Source organism: Bos taurus, chromosome 3, assembly GCF_002263795.3.
Source record: "Bos taurus isolate L1 Dominette 01449 registration number 42190680 breed Hereford chromosome 3, ARS-UCD2.0, whole genome shotgun sequence".
Taxonomy (NCBI): domain Eukaryota; kingdom Metazoa; phylum Chordata; class Mammalia; order Artiodactyla; family Bovidae; genus Bos; species Bos taurus.
The window spans coordinates 51,585,953-51,606,537 of NC_037330.1; the positions used below are offsets into that span (position 1 = coordinate 51,585,953).

General features: G+C 43.3%; 1 protein-coding gene across 5 annotated transcripts in view; it reads left to right on the forward strand.

Annotated features, from left to right (window-relative positions):
• Positions 1–20,585, forward strand: part of TGFBR3 (transforming growth factor beta receptor 3) — a 209,277-nt gene that overhangs the window by 84,056 nt on the left and 104,636 nt on the right. For all 5 annotated transcript variants that reach the window (XM_005204336.5, XM_024990080.2, XM_005204335.5 and 2 more), the window contains one exon: positions 1,143–1,327. In XM_005204336.5, the coding sequence (XP_005204393.1) occupies positions 1,143–1,327 (185 nt within the window). The remainder of the gene's footprint in view (positions 1–1,142; positions 1,328–20,585) is intronic.

Here is a 20,585-nt window from a genome sequence, read left to right on the forward strand (position 1 = left end):
CTGGAAAATTCCATGGACAGAGGAGTCTGGTGGGCTACAGTCCATGCGGTCGCAGAGAATCGAACACAATTGATTGCACACACAGTGCAATGCAATGAGGACCACGCTGGGTTAGGTGAACCATGCTTGTGTGGAAGGTAGGTTGGAGAGCTTGAGACCAGAGGCTCCTTCTAGGAATATCCATTGTCTAGGGACAGAGACAGTGACGGCTACAGGAAGTAGAGGTAGGAAGGAATAGATGGATTTCAGATTTAAGTTCTGATTGATTAGAGGAAGGGAGAATGAGGAAGCAGGAGTCACGGATGATCAGACCTTTACTTTTTCTTTCAGAGGCTCTGCTTGTATCCCGCTTCTCTTGGGAGAGTCTTTCTGGCCTCTCCCAAACTTTGCTGTGTAACTCTGGCTTCAACTGCCTCTGCTCATTCCTTCTTGGTTTTGTATGTTCTTAAGTTTGTTTCGCTTTCTCTAAGAAGAGGAAGCACTTAAAAGGTAGAATCTGCCTCTTATACTTTTTTGGGTGCAATTTTAGGTGTTTAATACCTATTAAACACCTATTAAATATTGGACTTTACACAATTCATTTATCTCTGGTTTTCTTCTAAGAGGGGAAGGAAGAATTGAACACAGATGTCAGATGGGAGGTTTCCTCCATCCAGAAGAAAACATTTGTGACTTGTGTGTCTAAAAGGGAATTTAATCAAATACACATCAAAATCATCCAAAAGGAGTTTAAGGTTGGGGTTTTAGAAGAGTAGACTAGCTTTTTTAGCCATTTAGTTCTAGAAACAACTTGGGCTTCCCAGGTGACTCAGATGGTAAAGAATCTGCCTACAATGCAGGAGACCCAGGTTCTATCCCTGGGTCAGGAAGATCCCGTGGAGAAGGAGATGGCAACCCACTCCAGTATTCTTGTCTGGAGATCCCATGGACAGAGGAGCCTGGAGGGCTACAGTTCATGGTGTTGCAAAAGAGTTGGACATGACTAGCAACTAACAGTTTCACTTTTCACTTCTAGAAACAACTTACCTGGAAAGGCACCCCTGGTGGGTTGGCCATGGCTTGTACATCCAGAACAGTTAATTTAATCGTACCACAGTTAACTGCTGTCTCTGAAGGGTTTGTGTTTGTGATTCCCTCTGCAGGTCCAGAGCCCCGTGCCCAGTGTGAACTGTCGCCTGTCAACGCCTCCCATCCGGTCCAGGCCTTGATGGAGAGCTTTACCGCCTTGTCGGGATGTGCCAGTAGGGGCACGGTGGGGCTGCCCCAGGAGGTGCATGTCCTGAACCTCCGTGCCGCCGACCAGGGGCCCGGCCAGCCGCAGAGAGAGGTAGGTGCTGTGCCAGCTTTCTACCCACTGCCCCTTGGAATTTGTAAAGACACTTCTCTGGATGTGGAGTCCTCTTCTTCCATTCTGGGTTTAATGAGGATGCTCATGTATTCATGTATGAACATAAGTGGGGAGGAGGGAACAAAGTACAGGAGAGAGAGAGAACGATTTCAATTAATCCAGAAGGATTGCTCTCTGCACTGGGCAACTTCTTCTCTCTAGAGAGCTTTCTCCGCTTTTCATCTTTCCTGCCCAACTCCTGCCCCCATATTGGAAAGAATGTTTTGAGAATTTTACTTTTAAAACATGGTTGTGAAAAAACAATGTTGCCACTTTTCTGTTGTTGTAGAATGTCTCTCATCTCCTTCTGTGCTGTCTGTCTTCTTTCTTTTTGTCTTGTGAGCCTACTGCTCCTGCAGGATGTGTCAGGGGAAATGGAATTATATTAATTCCATTGTATTAATATTCACATGAAAGCCCTGGGGTGGGTAGCTCCTTATGTTAGCCAAGCACCTTCTCGAAGATGAAGATGGTCTTGGTGGTGGTGATGATGACCCAAGCTCGTAGTGACTCAGTATTTCCTCTGTCCTCAGCACTGTTTGAACCACTCAAACACTTATTCCAAGAAGTCCTATTACTGCCCTCAATTTATAGGTTATAGACAGGTGCAGTGATAACTCACTTGCCCAAGGTCATTATCGTACGAGCGAAATAGCCTCCTCTGTCTTGTGGCTCCGAAATGACCCACATTGTGGAAAATGGTCCTGCTAGTTCTTTGAAGATAACACACAGTTGTCATTCTTTCTGTTTTTAAGCTTCTGTGTCAGAAATGTTATCATTAGGGTATTATTTCTCTGGGAAGAGAGAAACCACAATAAACCCTGATCCCAGTGAAGTGTAGAAAAACTCATGCAGAGCAGAATTTATCTTTGAGCTTGTTTCTGATCAAGAAAGTTAATTTCCAGAACCATTTGTTTATGTGCCTCAGCCACTCTTCATTCCAGGGGGGCGGGGGGAGTAGGACTAGGGGAGGCGAGGTGTCAGAAGGGAAAGCAAACTGATTTTAATCATGTGAAAGTGTGTGGAGTTGGCTCATTTCAAAGACAAATCATCTAACCTTCCCAGCTACATTGGAAATTATTGTTAATACTCTTGGTTGCTTGCCATTGTTGCTGCGGCACATATTTCAGGTCAGATTTCTTTATCCCAGTAATGCGTCTTTAATTTTTAACTTATGGGGGAGAATTTGTGGTGGGAGGGGAAGAAGGGGAGGAGGAAGTGCAGCTCATATGAAGTACTGCTGACTCCAGCAGTTCTTTAGCAGCAATAATTACTCATGTTATATATGCTGTCTCAGAAGAACCAAGACAGAAAAAACAAGTCCGAGCTATTACAAGAGCAGCAACAGCAGAAATTCTGCATGTTAAATTGTGCGGTACTGTTGTTGATTCTGAAAATAGATTCACATAAGACTATTGAAGCAAAAGAAAAATACCTCAAGGAATGACAGCAGAGCTCTCCCACACTTGTATTTACTGTGTTAGATAAAAATCGACATGGTTGTCCTGAAGATACGTAAAATGAGCTGGCATCAAGGGACATCATATGCTCAGTGAGGAAGGAAAGAAAGAGGGCCTGTGGGGATAGTCTCTAAAACTTGGTTAAAAAATGTTGACTGTATGTATGATTTGGGATTAGTGATTTGAAGGTATTACTGAGAGTAGGCAGCTGAGGGAAATTGCATTCTTCCCGTCTTTGGGGGACTTTAAGGAATAGATGGTTGTATTCTATTTTGTTAGAAGACAAAATGTTGGGATATGTGATCTTTGGAAATTCTCTCTGGCTCTGAACTGCTCTCATAGGGTAGACCTGGAGTATTTTATGTCTACAGAGTGAGTGTCGAGGATGATCCAGAGCAGTAAGGCCCTGACAAAGAGACAACGAAGGAGAGTTTGTTTATGGACGATAAGATGGAGGAGGAAAAATAAGTATCTCTTACCTTCTTCATGTGTGACACTGGAAATTCATTACTGCAGCCATGCCAATAGCTTTTAAAAATCATTTAGACTATGTGACCCAGCAATTCCATTCCTAAGAGTATATACTAGAGAAAAGAAAACATACGTTCACATGAAAACTTGTCCATGAATGTCATAGCAACATTATTCATAATAGCCAAAAAATGGGAACAACCTGCATGCCTGAATGCCTGTCAAAAGTGTTAACAACCTGAATGCCTGTCAATGGATAAATGGATAAATGAAATGTGATATATATATCCATATGATGGAAAGTTATTTAGCAATAAAAATGAATGAAATACTGATACATGCCAAAATGTGGATGAACCTTAAAAACATTATGCTAAGTGAAAGACACAAAAAACATATACTGTCTGATTCCATACATGTGAAATGTCCATGGCAGACAAATTTACAGAGATAGAAAGTAAATCGGTGGTGGTTTAGGGCTGAAGGGCAAAAGAGAGAACTCGGGTACTGACTGAGTATGAGTACAGAGTTTCTTTGAGGGGGACAAAATGTTCCAAAATTGAATTGTAGTTTTATGCATTGGAGAAGGAAATGGCAACCCAATCCAGTGTTCTTGCCTGGAGAATCCCAGGGATGAGGGAGCCTGGTGGGCTGCCATCTGTGGGGTCGCACAGAGTCGGACATGACTGAAGCAACTTAGCAGCAGCAGCAGCAGCAGATGGTTCCACCGTTGTATATGAATATTACTAAATACCATTGATAAATGTCAATAAATTGTGAGCATACTAAAAGCCATGGAGTTGTACTTTAAATGGGTGAATTTTATGGCATGTGGATTTTATTTCAGTAAAGCTGTTAATCAGTCCTAAACAACCACCAACTTACTTTCTATGTCTGTAAACTTAAATAAAAGTTACCTTAACTGTATCTATTTTTTTTTTAACACCAAGATTGCTTCCTCCTCCAACCTAAGCCCTTCCAACTCTTTCTGATGTTTTTAAAGATAACTTGATTTTTATACATATGCTATTTTATATGGTCTGTGCTAAAAATAACAGCCAGTTGATTCTGGTGGTAATAATGGGAGGGAGGATCAGAGACAGCCTTTGTGCATGTTTCTACCAAATATTAAGGGCAAATATTTTTCAAGATGAAATGATAAATGTTGTTGCTTGTAAATTAGAAAAGAATGCCCTACTGGCTCCAAGCCATCATTACTTTGACTCCTATGACCGAGGTAGTTGTTTTTCATGCTGTCCTCCTTAAATGCAAGGGAATTACTAAATCAACCCCATCCCCACCCCCTCCTCCTGGCTTGTTATTGGTGGAAGATAAGCATTAAGATCTATTATAAATCATCCCTTCTCTAACATTTTTCTAAATTCCTATCTCCCAGGCACCTTAAGTTTCCTCAACTGAGGAGCTGCTGCTGCTGCTGCTGCTAAGTCGCTTCAGTCGTGTCTGACTCTGTGCGACCCCATAGACAGCAGCCCACCAGGCTCCCCCGGCCCCGGGATTCTCCATGCAAGAACACTGGAGTGGGTTGCCATTTCCTTCTCCAATGCATGAAAATGAAAAGTGAAAGGGAATTCGCTCAGTCGTGTCCAAATCTGTGCGACCCCATGGACTGCAGCCTTCCAGGCTCCTCCATCCATGGGATTTTCCAGGCAAGAGTACTGGAGTTGGTTGCCATCGCCTTCTCCGCAACTGAGGAGAGGCTTCTGCTTTTCCTCTGTGGAGGATATAACAGCCTACACCTGAAAATAATAACCACAGCAGGTTGACAAGATTTGGGGAAACAGTTATACTTAAGTTAGATAAACAATTTTATAGGCCAGCAGAGAATTTGTATCAGAAGCATGCTTGCTACAATGATTAATACAAAGCTGTCTGTGGTGAAGCATGGTTTTGCTATTGACTTCCCTGCTAGATTCTCATCAGGACAACACAGACCTGTAGTTGTATTTTCCATCTGAGACCACACCTCTCATTTGTAATCATCGACTTTGGAAATAGCAGTCCTGGAAGTGAACAGTAAATTGGAAAAAGACTCTTTGGCGACAGAAGCGGACAGAAGAAGGTAAACAGGCCTGAGAGATCAGTTTTGTCTTTTAGAAAAAGTGGGATGTATCATAGGTTTTGGCCTTCCTTGGTGACTCAGTGGTGAAGAATCCGCCTGCCAGTGCAGGAGACATGGGTTGGATCCCTGGGTCAGGAAGATTTGCTGGAGGAGGAGATGGCAACCTCCTCCAGTATTCTTGCTTGGGAAATCCCATGGACAGAAGAGCGTGGTAGGCTGCTGTCCACGGGGTTGCAAAAGAGTTGGACGTGACTTAGCAACTAAACAACAACAAATCATAGGTTTCATCCTCCCTGTGCCCTTTAACTTCAAAGTAAAATCTGCCCCGGGTATGCCCACTGCCCCTCTCCCCCAACTCTTTCCTAATGACCCCATGCGCCTGCCCCTGAGTTTGGTCCCTCTGGGTGTTTCCTGATTCCCAAGAAGGGTTGTAGCACTACTAAGAGGCTGCTTGTTGACAGTGATATACTTTCATTAGTTGCTGGAATGGCAACAATTTTGCTCCCTATCATCTAATTTTTATTGTGACCTGTTTTTTTGTGTGGCAGTGCTTCTTTTCTATTTCCCATTTGTCTAACTGCTTGCTTATTATGAAAAGCCCTTAGTTAGCAGTATGTATGTGTATAACAGATTCTGGGAGTAATTATGGGTGTTTAAATTTATGTATGTGTTTTGACATCAAAGAAGCAACTGTTAATGGGCGTGCCATGCCAGTGAGATGGCTGTAGGGTGGAGTGAGGATCTAGGAGGATCCATTGTCATGGGAAAGGGGCCAAGTTTAATAAATTTATCCTCACCCGTTAGAGGGCTTCCCTGATGGTTCAGACAGTAAAGAATCCACCTGCAATGCAGTAGACTGGGTTTGATTCTTGGGTTGGGAAGTTTCCCTGGATGAAGGCATGGCAACCCACTCCACTATTCTTGCCTGGAGAATCCCATAGACAGAGGAGCCTGGTGGGCTACAGTGCATGGGGTTGCAAAGAGTCAGACACTGAGTCAGACTGAGCAACTAAGCACACACACACCTGTCAGAAAGCTCAGAACCCTCCATTCTTTTATGTATTATTCTGTTTCATTCCAAAAGGGATTTGAGATGGGCTTACAACAACAGACATACCAACAGTGTAAGAAGAAATGCAAAATGAGGACAAAGAAGTGTAGTTTGTTAGAAAGATATAGTTTGATAGCCATGAGGGTTAATGTGATTGGCATGATTGAGTTTGAAATTTGGCTCCAGGCTTCTAGGCAGGCAGTGCCAAATGGGATGTGTAGTTAATCACACATGTGGCTCCAGGTCACTTTTATTTTGGAACTTCTCTAAGGACTGTGGCATATAGTTGTTCCTTTCCTGTTTTTTTTTTTGTTTGTTTGTTTGTTTTTTTTTGAGGGCAGGAAAAGACCACAGTTGGGAGAAAGAGAAGGAAGCGAACCTGTCTAAAATGCGAACTGTTCTGCTTGCCTCTTAACAGCTCCCTTGTGTGTGTCTATGCTTAGTTGCGTTCGATTCTTTGTGACCCTGTGGACTGTAGCCCGCCAGGCTCCTCTGTCCGTGGCATTTTCCAGGCAAGAATACTGGAGTGGGTTGCCATTTCTTTCTCTGGGGGATTCTTCCCGACCCAGGGATTGAACTTGAGTCTCTTGCATCTCCTGCATTGGCAGGTGATTTCTTTACCACTGTGTCACCTGGGAAGCCCTTCTAATTCATTACCCTTAGCTTCCTGAGGCCCCAGATAACAGTAACTGCGGTGATCGTGGTGATGGTGAAGTGCCTGCTGTGGGCCAGCCACCTGCCCGGCACCTGTGTTGTCTCTGCCCGTTCTCACTGTCGACCGGAAGGGAGGTTACACAGCAGACCCTGGATATGCAGCCCCACTCTGTTGGATTCTACAGTCCAGGCTTTCCCCGCAGTCCACTTCCCTTTCATCTTTAGCTCTGACCTGGCTCTGGCTATGAAACCGGCCATCGTGTCACACTTAAACCTGCTCCATGAGCCAGCAGATCTCCCACTGAAAGTTTGCGTTTCCTGCATAGGCTTCTGAAAGCTCTTTCCGATATTCAGAGCTCCTTTTCTTCCCCTTCCTTGTGTCTTTGGGGCAGTTTGGAGGGTGGTTTTGTGTGTAGCATTGTCTCCCTTTTCCTTTCTGGCTTAAAAGATTATCATGTCAAGTGTCAGTAATTAGAAAATGCAGGACTGAGTGTAGGAGCCCTTGCTCTCTATGTGGCTGTTAATCCTGCACTAAATGCCAACCTCCCATCTGTTTTTCACAGCTGATCATTTTCCTCCCCCCAAACAAAGCTTTTAACTGCCTCCACACAGTAACTCACCTGTCTTCTGCTAGTAGTCCATGACTTGTAACCAAACTTGCTGGAATTCTGTGGAGAGAAAACAAAACATTCAGGCACTCTTTCTGCTCTGAGTGAAGTACAGGAGCTTCAGTATGTGGACTTTGCCATCTGATTTGACATCTTTTTTGCTTCCTTTGAGGAATCTGGCAGTTTAGGAATTAAATTGGAGATCCCTGCAGCAACCTACTTACCGATCTATCTGTCTGTCATCTTTCCCCTGTTTCTGCAATATTAGGTGGACAACTTCTTTCTTTTTGGCCCCCACCTCCAGTTATTAAAATATGGACAGAACAGCACAGGGGTTGGGGGAGTGTGTGGGTTTCTTACCTTTACATATCACCACTGAAAGAACTGATAGAAAATTTCAGGACTGTTTTTTGGAGAGTACACATGTGGGAGCAGAAATAGCAAATGAACACTAGCACACTAGGTACATTCCTACTCTCATGCAGGGCATTTTCCCCTCTGCTGTTATTTGTGAATGACTTCCCAATGCTACTCCTGTGTATATGCTGGGGAAAAAACCTCAAACGAACTCAAGGCTATTTATGTTTCAGAGATCTTATATGTAGCATGTGCTAAAATAAGCAGGCATCAAAGTAAACCCTCACACACAGACACTGTATATTGGTGAAATTCAGTTACTAAACAAACACTTTCCATGTGTAAACACTGCCGGGTGTTTGTTTAAATGGAAGTTGTTTTGGAAGTCACCCCAGCCTGACAGGTAAAGTCATCTCTGAACTGGCCATTTCGTCACAGACCGACAGCAGATTTATCAGAAAGTTACCCTGACCACAATGGTCTCATTTCTCAAAAGACATTCCTTTTCCTCTTTCTTTTTTTTTTTCAATCTCTTTCCCTCTCCCTTTCTTCTCTCCTCTGTCCCTTCTTCTTTCCCTCTTTTCCCTCCTCCTTTCTTCCCCCATTCATTTGAGCCTTGCTGTGAAAATGATTTCATTAACTTGAAAGACAACCGAACCTGGCTTTCACGTAAAATTGGAGGCCCTAAATAAATAGGATAGCCATATTATTTAAAATGAGTTGCCCCTTCGCTTGAAGATACCCATTGCAGGTTACATGATGACACCCTGCTGGGCAGTAAGAAGGTGCCAGGCCAGGACTGGACAGAGGAACAGGGGTGGGGCCAGCCAGGCAGCCAGACGCCCGGCTGCTATTTCAACAGAAGACAATGCAGGCCAGGTAGGACTGGCCTCGCTAGTCAACGATGGTTTCTAACACACTGGGGCAAGATGTTCAATCTCAAGCTACAGCTAACTCTCAAATGAGAACTCTCCAGAAACCCAATCTTGGAATTTTAGAAAAAGGGAAAGCAGATTCAGAGCGATAATGGTGTTAATAAATATCAGGATTTAGCAAACCAATTAGGACACAAAAAGTGAAGAAGTTATAAGACACACTGGCTAGCTACATGGCTTAAACCCTGCCGTTAACCGCCGTTAACGTAGCCCTCAGAAAGCACACTCCCTGCCCCACAGAGGGACCAAGCCTGGTTGGACTCTGCCATTTTAGCATGAGGTAATGCTGGTTATGTTTTTTGCTGGCTGGGAGCTGACAGATTGAAAAATCCTCTCTTGTTATTGCCTCTTCCCTAGTCTGGAGGGGAGGCTGCCTTGACTCCTTCTGAAATTTGTCCAGCAGCAGCATTTTCCAACCGGTGCAGTCTTGGTCTTTATGGAGGTTAGGGTTACGACCTCAACCCATACCCTTGTGGCCATGGTAACTGCTCTTGACTTTTAAAAAATTGTGTAATTTCCCCAAAATATTGTTAGGAAATATTTCTAACGTTTTCTGGGAGTACCCTCCACATTTGAAAATGTGACTTTTTGCTTTTAGAACTCTTTGGGGAGTATTTTAAAAAAGCAATAGACCAAAGTAAAGAGCAGGTTTGCAAATCTGAGACCCAGATGTGCCGGTTGGGCAAATGCCCAGTTTGTGTGTGTTGCCGAGTGTCCAGATATCCAACTTGTATTTTTTTTCTTTCCATTTCTGATTTGCTCTTTTGACATTTTGTTTGAAAATGTCAATTTACTGGCTAATACCTCTGACTTAAATACCCAAATTCTGCAGAAGTATTCATTACTTTCAAGAGTTCCACTCTCCACTGTGTTTTTTTTTTAATCTCTGTGAAAATGAGACACGTGTTTAGTTACTCTCCGTTCCTTTCTCTCTCAGTGAAGAGGCTGTGCATGAACCTGGCTCTGCTGATAGCTTCTCTGCACCATCTTATTTCTTCTCCTTGTATACCCCACACCTTGAATGAGTGAGTCTGTGTTTCCTGCCTTCCCCTTCTTTCCTCTTTGTAGCCTGACTTCTGCTCTTCTGAATTTGTCTCTGGTGATTCCCTTTTGACCAACTCATGGGACGGTGGGACTGGAGAGATGCCCTCAAGACAACCCAGTTTTAACCACCTTCCAGGGCCAGGGAGTGAAGCCATTGCTTATTCACTGTCAAACAAGAATTTGGTGTCAGGGCTGAACTGGACCCCAGGGACCCCAGCTCCTGTTGCAGAGTTCTTTCTACCACCACCCCTTTCCCCACTCTTCACCCCACGTCAGCTCCTTTTTCTGTGCCCCCTCTTCTAGCATCTCTCTCTCGGTTTCAGGATATTGCCTTAGCTTGGTTCTCCTTCTAGCTTTCCATCTGTTTTTCTGTTTCGTTCCCAGCTTCTCTTCCTTTCCTCTCAGTGGTTTTGACTGAACTGTAGTCCTTGGCCCTGGTTTTCCCCTGTCTACTCTCCCTGTTGTGGCTTGTCTGTTCTCAGGATTTGGATTGTCACCTCCACGCCAACGACTCCCCAGACTCTCTCAGGGCTTTTAAGTGGAGCTCCAGTCTCCTCTCCAAAGCACTGTACCTCTCACGTCTTACCTCAGACTCTCAGGCGCCTGAGGTGTGCTGTGGAGCAGTGGCTATCACTGTGGTTCTACCTGGTGTCAGATAGAGGGCTGACCTCAGCTCTGTCTCTTCCCAAGCATGTGACTCTGGGTGAGTTACTTAATTCTCTGAGCCCCAGTTTCCTCTTTGGTAAAATAGAGATGATAGTGGCAATTCTTTAGAAGATTCACTGAGGATGGACAGACATCTCTATGGCCCCCTTAGGACTGGCACGAATGCTTAGCACACAAGAAATAATCAAATGCTAGCTATTTATCTTTAAAATGGACTGTAAGTACCTTCCGAAGCTGGTCTTCTCCTTACCCCCATGCTGGTTTATCAGTCTAACTTCTTTGTCCCATCAACGGTACCACTACCATCTGTCTTGGGACAGTTTTTTCCACCTTCTTTTTCTTTTTTCCTTCAAATCATCTGTGTGTGTTTTCAGTGTATTTTTGTTTCATTTTTTTTTTTTTTCTCCCCTTGGCCACTCTGCACAGCATGTGGGATCTTAGTTCCCCAAACAGGGATTGAACCCAGGACCCCTGCAATGGAAGCATGGAGTCTTAATCACTGGACCGCCAGGGAAGTCCTCTGTCTTGGGACTTTTGAACCATCTTGGACTTACCTATTCACTGAAACCCTATATTTGTTCAGTCACCAAGTTTTATTGACCTTCCACTGAAATTTCCTGAGTTTCTATGCTCCTCTCCACTGCCTTGCAGCTCCTTAACCAGTCTGTTGGGACTGGCCTAATCAGCATTAGGCCCTGATTATTTCAGTCCAGCTTGTGGGCCTCTTCATTAAAATGATTTTTCTCTAAAGAATGTTCTTATAACTGATTCATTTGTTCATTAATTTATAGACTTATTCAATGAGTTATTCATTGAGAACCTACTGTGTACTAGATAGACTGTCTGCTGAATTCCTCCTCATCGTTGTGTCTTGAGCATTGCTGCGGGTTGAGGGAAAATCAGTTTAATACAGTGTGACAAATAATATGACCATTATTTGTCCCTAGCAGCGGGAGTGGTAATTCTATATGCAGGAGAGGGAGCGATTCTCAGAAGAGAGCATTTGATGAAAGACTTCAAAGTCAAGTAGAAGTTACTGGGCTGAGGGGAAGGAAGGCTTCAACATGTGCCGAGGGAAGAGCGAAACCACGTGTGGAGGAAAGTTCTTCCGTGTGCATGGTGTGGCTGATGTACATACAGATCAGGCAGTGGCAAACTATGGGCTTTGGGCCCAATCCTTACCCTTGCCTATTTTTGTATGTATGTAATTTACACACTGTAAAATTCACCTGTTTAAAGCATGCAAGTCAATGACTTTCAGTATATTTATATATTTATAGTGCAACTATCGTGACAACTGAAGTTTAGAACATTTTTAGTATCCCCGAAAGAAAACTTGGTGCCCATTAGCAATCATTCCTCATTCCCCATGCTCCCACCCACTAATCTACTTCATAGATTTGAAATTCTGGACATTTTTCAAATAAATCAAATCACATAATATGGGTGACATTTATGACTAGCTTTCTCACTTAATGTAATGCATTTGAGGTTCATCCATGCTGTGCATGTATTGGTTATTTCATTCCTTTTTATTTCTGAACAGCATTCTGTTACATGGCTATACCACACCTTACTTATCCATTCATCAATTGGATGCCTATTTTTGTAAATAAAGTTTTTTTGGGGGGGGGATAAATAAAGTTTTATTGGCACGTAGCCATGCCCATTTGTTTACTTGTTGTCTGTGGCCTCTTCCTTGCCACAGTGGAAGACTTGAGTTAGGGTAACAAGAATAACAAAGCCCCAAATGTCTACAGTCTGGTCATTTTCAGATAAAGCTTGCCAACCCCTGGAATAGAGGATGCGGTAATGATGGGAGCAGCGGTGGGGGTGGGCTGGGTCCTGGAAGTGGAAGATGAAACTGGAAAAGCCACACAAGTAAGGATTTGGACTTAATCCTATGGATCAGTGTACATGGTATGTGGAGCCCCTGTATCTGAATCCCTTGGAAATATTTAAGTGCATGTTCCTGAGCCTCACCCCTGACCTTTCTGCTGAATCCATTGCCTTATAGCTTTTTCTTAATTCCACCTAAACTGCTTTCTTAACCCTTCAAACATAACATGGGTCATGTTTGAAGACCATGTGCTGAGTCTTAACTCATCAGCAAGTCTTTTCCTGGTTCCTTTATCCTCCTCCAACTCCCTCTTTTCTAAAGTAGCTCTGACTCCCTCACCCCCCACAATCTGCACCTCCCCAGAGTATGGAATTATATGTTTTCTTGTATTATTTGCTGCTGAATCATGTGTGTTAATCTTGTGTAGTCTGGGGAGGGGACTTCTTAAGGGCAGGAACCAAACTGGACTCTTTTGCATGGATTGTTTTTTTTAAACTTTTTATTTTGTATTGGGGTATAGCTGATTAACAATGTTGTGATAGTTTCAGGTGGACAACAAAGGGACTCAGCCATGCATATATATGTATCCATTCTCCCCCAAACTCCCCTCCCATCCACGCCTTGCAGGGACTCTGGGTTTTTGCATGGTGCTGAGGATATTATTTAAAATATCATCATAAGTCTGCTTAAATTCTTCCCTTTTCCCACTGTGTACTTTGATTTGATTTCATTATATCGTGGACTTGGTGTTTTGTTCCCAGTCCTTAACTGCTACAGCAGAGCAGGTATCCTCTGCTTTGTATTACTGCATTGATTTATTTTTCCTAATTAAATCTTGTGCATACATGCTGGATGCTCAGTTGTGTCTGATTCTTTGCAATCTCATGGACTGTAGCCTGCCAGGCCTGTCTGTCCATGGGATTTTCCAGGCAAGAATACCGGAGCGGATTGCCATTTCCTTCTCCATGGGATCTTGTCGACCCAGGGATCGAACACACATCTCTTGTGATTCCTGCATTGGCAGGCAGATTCTTTACCACTGCACCACCTGGACTACTGCAATTTACTATATATTCTCCAGCTCTCTGTTTTAGACTTTTCCAGCTGGTTTCTGAGTTTTTTTTTTTTTCTTTAATCTTATAGATTTTAGTCCTCTATTAGTACACCAGCTAGTCTTTTCCCTCAGCTGGGTAAAAGCTATAAATGGTTTTCGACTCCATGCTGCTCCCTTGGGTAGTTTATTTGATCTGAGTCGGGTTTGAAGTTGGGCCATTGAGAACGATCTGTCCTGATGCAGGGGGATGATTCCCAGCCAATTCTTCATGTTGCTGGAATTAATTAACCTTGATTCCTCCAATCGAAAGAAGGCATTTTTACTTTACCCTATATCATTAAATACTTAGTAACTTGATTTTTTTTATTTTGTTTTTTTTTGCTCAGTGAGCACTTAAAATATCCCTGCCTGTATAGTAATTTGTTCCCTGTTTAATGTGGCTTTTTCCTTTGTTTACTCTGGACTCAAGTCTTTGTAGCTTGTTTTCTAAGTCAGCTCAAAAGTTGCTGGTCATTGGATTTGGCAGCCTTTTCCAGCTTTACCCACCAGAGCCCTACAGGAAGTTGTGTGTCGGCCAGAAGAGTCTGTTTATTTAGAGCATGGTGTCCAGCAGAAGCAATCCATTTATGAGGGTCTGGTCTTAAAGACACAGGAATCTGAATCTGTTTGAAAAACCTGCTGCTTTGGCTTCCACTGCACTTCTGTGCTCTGTGCTCTCCTTTCCAGGCTGCTTGGATACCTCGGCTAGACGGGTGGTTAATTGAAATAGTTCTTTGCCTGAAACTCCTTGGCCTTGTCTGACATGCTAAAACATCAATGTCCAGATACTTGATAGCCTTTTAAACTCACAGGGAAAAGATTAATTTTAAAAATTGTCTTTTATGAGTTTAGCATTATTTTCTAGTATCCTGATGGCATTTTGCTCCGAATGCACTCCTGATTTAGTATGCTGAAACTAAGGTAAAATGGCTGTACTTTTAACTCCTTGGTATGGTTCTTTGCCTGCAATCATCTGGCATTATCTGGGTTCTAGTCCAAGACACCCTACAATAAGTGCTTGGTATTTATGGCATTTTCTACCTGAACTACAGAGTCCTTTGACTGCATCTAGAATTTTTACATCCTTTGGTAAAAGAGAGGTAAATTTTAGCTAAGATTTGGCTTCTTTTGAAGATACAAAGACTAAATTAGATGTCACTGGGTTTAATATAAGCCAAGGAGAGCCAGCTGTAGGATCCAGGATGGGTTTAGGCAGGCGGACGGGTTTACTTGCTCTGCAGTGTGTGGGATCTTAGTTCCCTGTTCGAATCCAGGGTTCGAATCCACACTCCCTCCATTGCAAGGAGGATTCTTTAAGCTCTGGATCTCCAGGAAAGTCCCTCATCTGATTCTTTTTGATTTGCTATAGCAGGTTGGTGATTTGGCTGTAGGTTTCCTGTGCCTAGCACCCATGCACTGATTTAAAGGGAAGCTGCCTTCATATTTTAAAAGGTGAGCCCCTCACAAGGCCTCACTCCTAGGGACATGGGTGCATATGCAGGTGCCTTGGGAGAGAGGACTAAAGAGATGTGGCAGGTGCTGAGAGGGCTGAGAATAGAGAGGCAGAGGAAAGTGAGGCACTACATTTTCCACCTCTAGTCATGCTCCCGTTGCCCTTTCTGGTCGTCTGCAGCTGGATTTTTTTCTGAGGTGGGAATTATATGAGATTCCTACCTCAGGATAGCTCCTAAAGAATACTGACTTTTCTTAGTCTTCAGTAAATTTAAAACTTAATGAAGTTAAAAAAAAATACACATTTCTTGCCTATTCCTCTCCACCTCAAGGGGATAGATATGAAGGCAAGGCTTTCCTTGGGAGAGAGTAGTTTCTGAAGATAAAGGAGAAGGCTGAAGTCCAGTGAAGCCCAAGGTCCACGTGGACATGGACATGTGTGCTTTGCTGTGAGACATATGTCTCCTTTGCTTGCCATGCTGAGTCTCAAATTTGGGGGTCTTCCAAAATCCAAGGCGACTGAAGAACTTAATTTCCAGTGGAGTCATGTGTGGGCATTTTGCCGCCACCATCTGTCCCAGAGGAATTTTGGGGGCCAATTACCCTGCCTTGATCTCTGAACACCCCCCAGACTGTCATCTGGTGCAGCTGGCCAGAGGGTTCTGCCTGTTCCCTAGTGTGAGGTCTCTCTGCCAAGCCGAGAGGCCATTAGAGGGTTTTCTGCTAGCCTTTTGTTGCTTTTGCTGTGTTCTTAATGCATGTATTTCCTGCTTTCATAGGGAATGAAGATTCCACTCTTTTCCCCCTTATCATCACTGGTTGTTAAGATAGTAAGAATCTAAATGAAATGGTAATATCACCATTGAAAATAAGTATTCCTCTGAAAAGATTTCTTTTTGTTCAGTTTTAATGCTGTTAATATCTAATTCCCAGTGTTTTCGTTGGAAGCTGTTCAAATTTCCCAAATCATAAAATCTTTCAAAGCCTACTCCAAGTTACTTTTTCTTGATTCAGTTCTCCTCTTTTTTCATTGAAAAAAAAAAAAAAGCTTAGTTCCAAGGAGGGAAATGACCTGTGTTTATTAGAGACCAGAGTGATATGGACCCCTGATTTGCTGTGAGGTTTTTTTTTTAACGTTTTTGGAGTAGTGTACAGAGGTAATTTTTAGTTCTCTTTTTGCCATGTGTTCTTACACACATTTCCTAAACACTTTCCCTGGCTTGGTACTATTACTGTGTATATGTCCTACATGTGTTTCCTATTTTTTATGACTCATACTTACGGTACTCATAAAGATTTATCCTTTATCTTGGCTCTGAGTAATGAGCCCACTTGCACATTTCCAGCAGAGATGTGGGTTGGGACTTCTGTGTCTAATCCTGGAGGACAGGCCTCTTGAAGGCATAGTGCAGGAAGCATGACATACTCATCTAAGGTTCTACTTACTTCTCCTCCCTGAGGAAGCAGTCAAGTTAGTTTCTGTGCGCTTATTAATTTGTGTTTTCCAGGTTTTGCTTTTCCTTGCCCCTTTTAGTCATTTTACAGCTTATGAGTGAGACCACCAGAGGGTGACTGGATGGAACAAATGTGCAGCTCCTTTTCCCTGCTGGCAACTATGTTAAAGAGTCTGGTGGAGGAAGGAATGGAAATAATTAAATTGAAATGATATCTGTATTACATGTGGCAGCAAACATCCAGGGGGTCTTCTTGGGTTCAAACAAACATTCAGACCCAAGAAATTATCACAGGCCACAGGTGGCTTCAATCTGCTAAAGGATACAGGGAAGAGGCTGCAGCATAGAGCAGGGCAGCATGGCCTTCCTCTTCATTTGGATGCCTGGGGCTTTGGATGCATGAGTTCATACAGCCATCTGGAGCTCTCCAGTTGCTGGCTCCAATGCTAGACCTACATGGGTGTGTATTTGTGTGTGTGTGTGTATGTGTGTGTGTTGCTCTGGTTTGGAAGCCTCATACCCCCCAGGAACTAATAGGCAACTATGCTCTATAGGAATAGTTTCCATGATGCCCATGAAAAACATACCTGGTTTGCTAGGGTCTCTGTTCTCAGGGAAGAAGCCTCCAAATATCTCTTCTCATCAGAGATTTAAAATTTTTCCAATCTCCATACAATTTATCAATCCCAGGGATAATTTTTATTATAAGCAAGTTACCTTTTATTATAGTTGACATACTGTTTTAGAGTACCAGGATTATAGAGATAAGAGAATTAGCAGAAGATCCAATTCTCATGTGAAAAAGGAATAAACTTTGCCAACTCTTTGTCCACACCTGTTGATTTTTATTATTTTTCTTATACATATTCCTGATTATTGTAGGTTAAATAATGGCTCCCATAGATATGCCCATATCCTAATCCCCCAAACCTGTGAATGTTACTATATTAATATTGTATGGAAAAAGTCTTTACAAATATGATTAACTGAAGAATTTTAAGGTGAGAACATTGTCCTGAATCATCTGGGTGGCCTCTGAATGCAATCACATGTGTCCTTATAAGACAGAGATATGATGTAGACAGAGGAGGAGAAGGTGATGTATTCATGGAGGCAGAGGTTGGAGTGATGGGACCACAAGCCAAGGAATATCAACAGCTGTGAGAAGCTAGAAGAGGCAAGCAATGGTTTCTCCCCTAGAGCTTCGGGAGACTCTGGTGTATCTGCTGACACTTTGAGAATGATAAGAGAATAAATTTTTTGTTGTTTTAAGCCATCAAGTTTTTAGTTACAGCAGCCACAGGAAGCTAATACACTCCCTGCTGCTGCTGCTGCTAAGTCACTTCAGTTGTGTCCGACTCTGTGCCACCCCATAGATGGCAGCCCACCAGACTCCTGCGTCCATGGGATTCTCCAGGCAAGAGTACTGGAGTGGGTTGCCATTGCCTTTTCCAATGCATGAAAGTGAAAAGTCAAAGCGAAGTCGCTCAGTCGTGTCCGACTCTTAGCGACCCCATGGACTGCAGCCTACCAGGCTCCTCCATCCGTGGGATTCTCCAGGCAATACACTCCCTGCTGCTGCTGCTGCTGCTGCTGCTGCTAAGTCACTTCAGTCGTGTCCGACTCTGTGCGACCCCATAGACAGCAGCCCACAATGCTCCCCCGTCCCTGGGATTCTCCAGGCAAGAACACTGGAGTGGGTTGCCATTTCCTTTTCCAATGCATGAAAGTGAAAAGTGAAAGTGAAGTTGCTCAGTTGTGTCTGACTCCTAATGACCCCATGGACTGAAGCCCACCAGGTTCTTCTGTCCATGGGATTTTCCAGGCAAGACTACTGGAGTGGGGTGCCATTGCCTTCTCCAGTACACTCCCTATCTCGCCTTAATTTGGGAGGTTATCTTCAGTTCTATGCAGCCCTCCTATCCCCATTTTGTTCACTGCTTGTGTTCTCCATCTCCATAAGGGGCACTACTACCTAGTTACCAAGGCCAAAATCCTTGTTATTATCCACTGACTTTCTATGTTTATCAGATGTCACATGCAATCCTATTCATTCTACCATAAAAATATACTTTGAGTCTGCACACCTTTGACCCCCCCCCCCAACTTCTCTCACCCCTCTACCCCCACCACCACATTTGGTTCGAACCCCCTGAGGCTCAGTGGACCCCTAACCCAAGTCCCAAGTGCCTGTGTTAGAATCCTGATTCCATTGTTTATGAACTGACTTTGGGCAAGTTATCTAACTTCTCCATGCCTCATTTTCTTCTTATGGGGATAATAATAGTATCTACTTTATAAGTTGGCCTTCCCAGATGGCACTAGTGGTAAAGAACTGCTTACCAATGCAAGAGATTTAAGAGATATGGGTCCAGTCCCTGGGTTGGGAAGATCCCCTGGAGAAGGGAATGGCAACCCACTCCAGTATTCTTGTCTGGAGAATCCCATGGACAGAGGAGCTTGGTGGGTTGTAGTCCATAGGGTCACACAGAATGGGACAGGACTGAAGTGACTTAGCATGCACATACTTTATAAGTTGCTCTGACAGTTAAATAGTTAAAATGTGACAAGTGCTTAGAATAGTACTTGGAATATAATAAGCACTTAGAAAATGTTAGCTACTGTCATTATTAGCTAATACATAGCAGCTTGAATGATCTTTTAAAAACTTAAGTCCAGTCACAAAATTCACCAGCTCAGCTTGCCACAGTGGCTTCCCATTATATTTAGAGTAAAATCCCCAGTCCCCAGCATAACTCTCATGCTCTCCCCTCTGCTCTCACCATTTTCACAATACTGTAGTTGTTGATCCCAGATGTCTTTCAAAAGTGCAGAGCATGTTCCTTCCTCTTATCCTTTGCTTGGAGCACTTCTCCTGTTTACTCACTGGACTTGTTCCTTTCTTTCCTCCAGTCTCTGCCCAGCCATGACCTCTACAGAGAGATCTTCATCAGTTCAGTTCACTTCAGTCACTCAGTCATGTCTAGCTCTGCAACCCCATGGACTGCAGCATGCCAGGCTTCCCTGTCCATCACCAACTCCCGGAGCTTACTCAAACTCATGTCCATTAAGTCAGTGATGCCATCCAACCATCTCATCCTCTGTCATCCCCTTCTCCTCCTGCGTTCAGTCACTCCCAGCATCAGGGTCTTTTCCAATGAATCAGCTCTTTCATCTGGTGGCCAAAGTATTAGAGTTTCAGCTTTAGCATCAGTCCTTCCAATGAATATTCAGGACTGATTTCCTTTAGGATGGACTGGTTGGATCTCCTTACAGTCCAAGGGACTCTCAAGAGTCTTCTTCCAACACCACAGTTCAAAAGCATCAATACTTGTGCACTCACCTTTCTTTATAGTCCAACTCTCACATCCATAGATGACTGTTGGAAAAACCAAAGCTTTGACTAGACAGACCTTTGTTGGCAAAGTAATATCTCTGCTTTTTAATATGCTATCTAGGTTGGTCATAACTTTTTTTCCAAGGAGCAAGCATCTTTTAATGTCATGGCTGCAATCACCATCTGCAGTGATTTTGGAGCCCCCCAAAATAAAGTCTGTCACTGTTTCCATTGTTTCCCCATCTATTTGCCATGAAGTGATGGGACCAGATGCCATGATCTTAGTTTTCTGAATGTTGAGTTTTAAGCCAACTTTTTCACTCAGCTCTTTCACTTTCGTCAAGAGGCGCTTTAGTTCTTCTTCACTTTCTCCCATAAGGGTGGTGTCTTGCATATCTGAGGTTATTGATATTTCTCCCAGCAGTCTTGATTCCAGTTTGTGCTTCATCCAGTCCAGCATTTTGCATTATGTACTCAGCATATGAGTTAAATAAACAGGGTGACAATATATAGCCTTGATGTATTCTTTTCCTGATTTGGAACCAGTCTGTTGTTCCATGTCCAGTTCTAATTGTTACTTCTTGACCTACATACAGATTTCTCAGGAGGCAACTCAGGTGATCTGGTATGCCCGTATCTTGAAGAATTTTCCACAAGTTTTTGTGATCTAACAGTCAAAAGCTTTGGCATAATCAA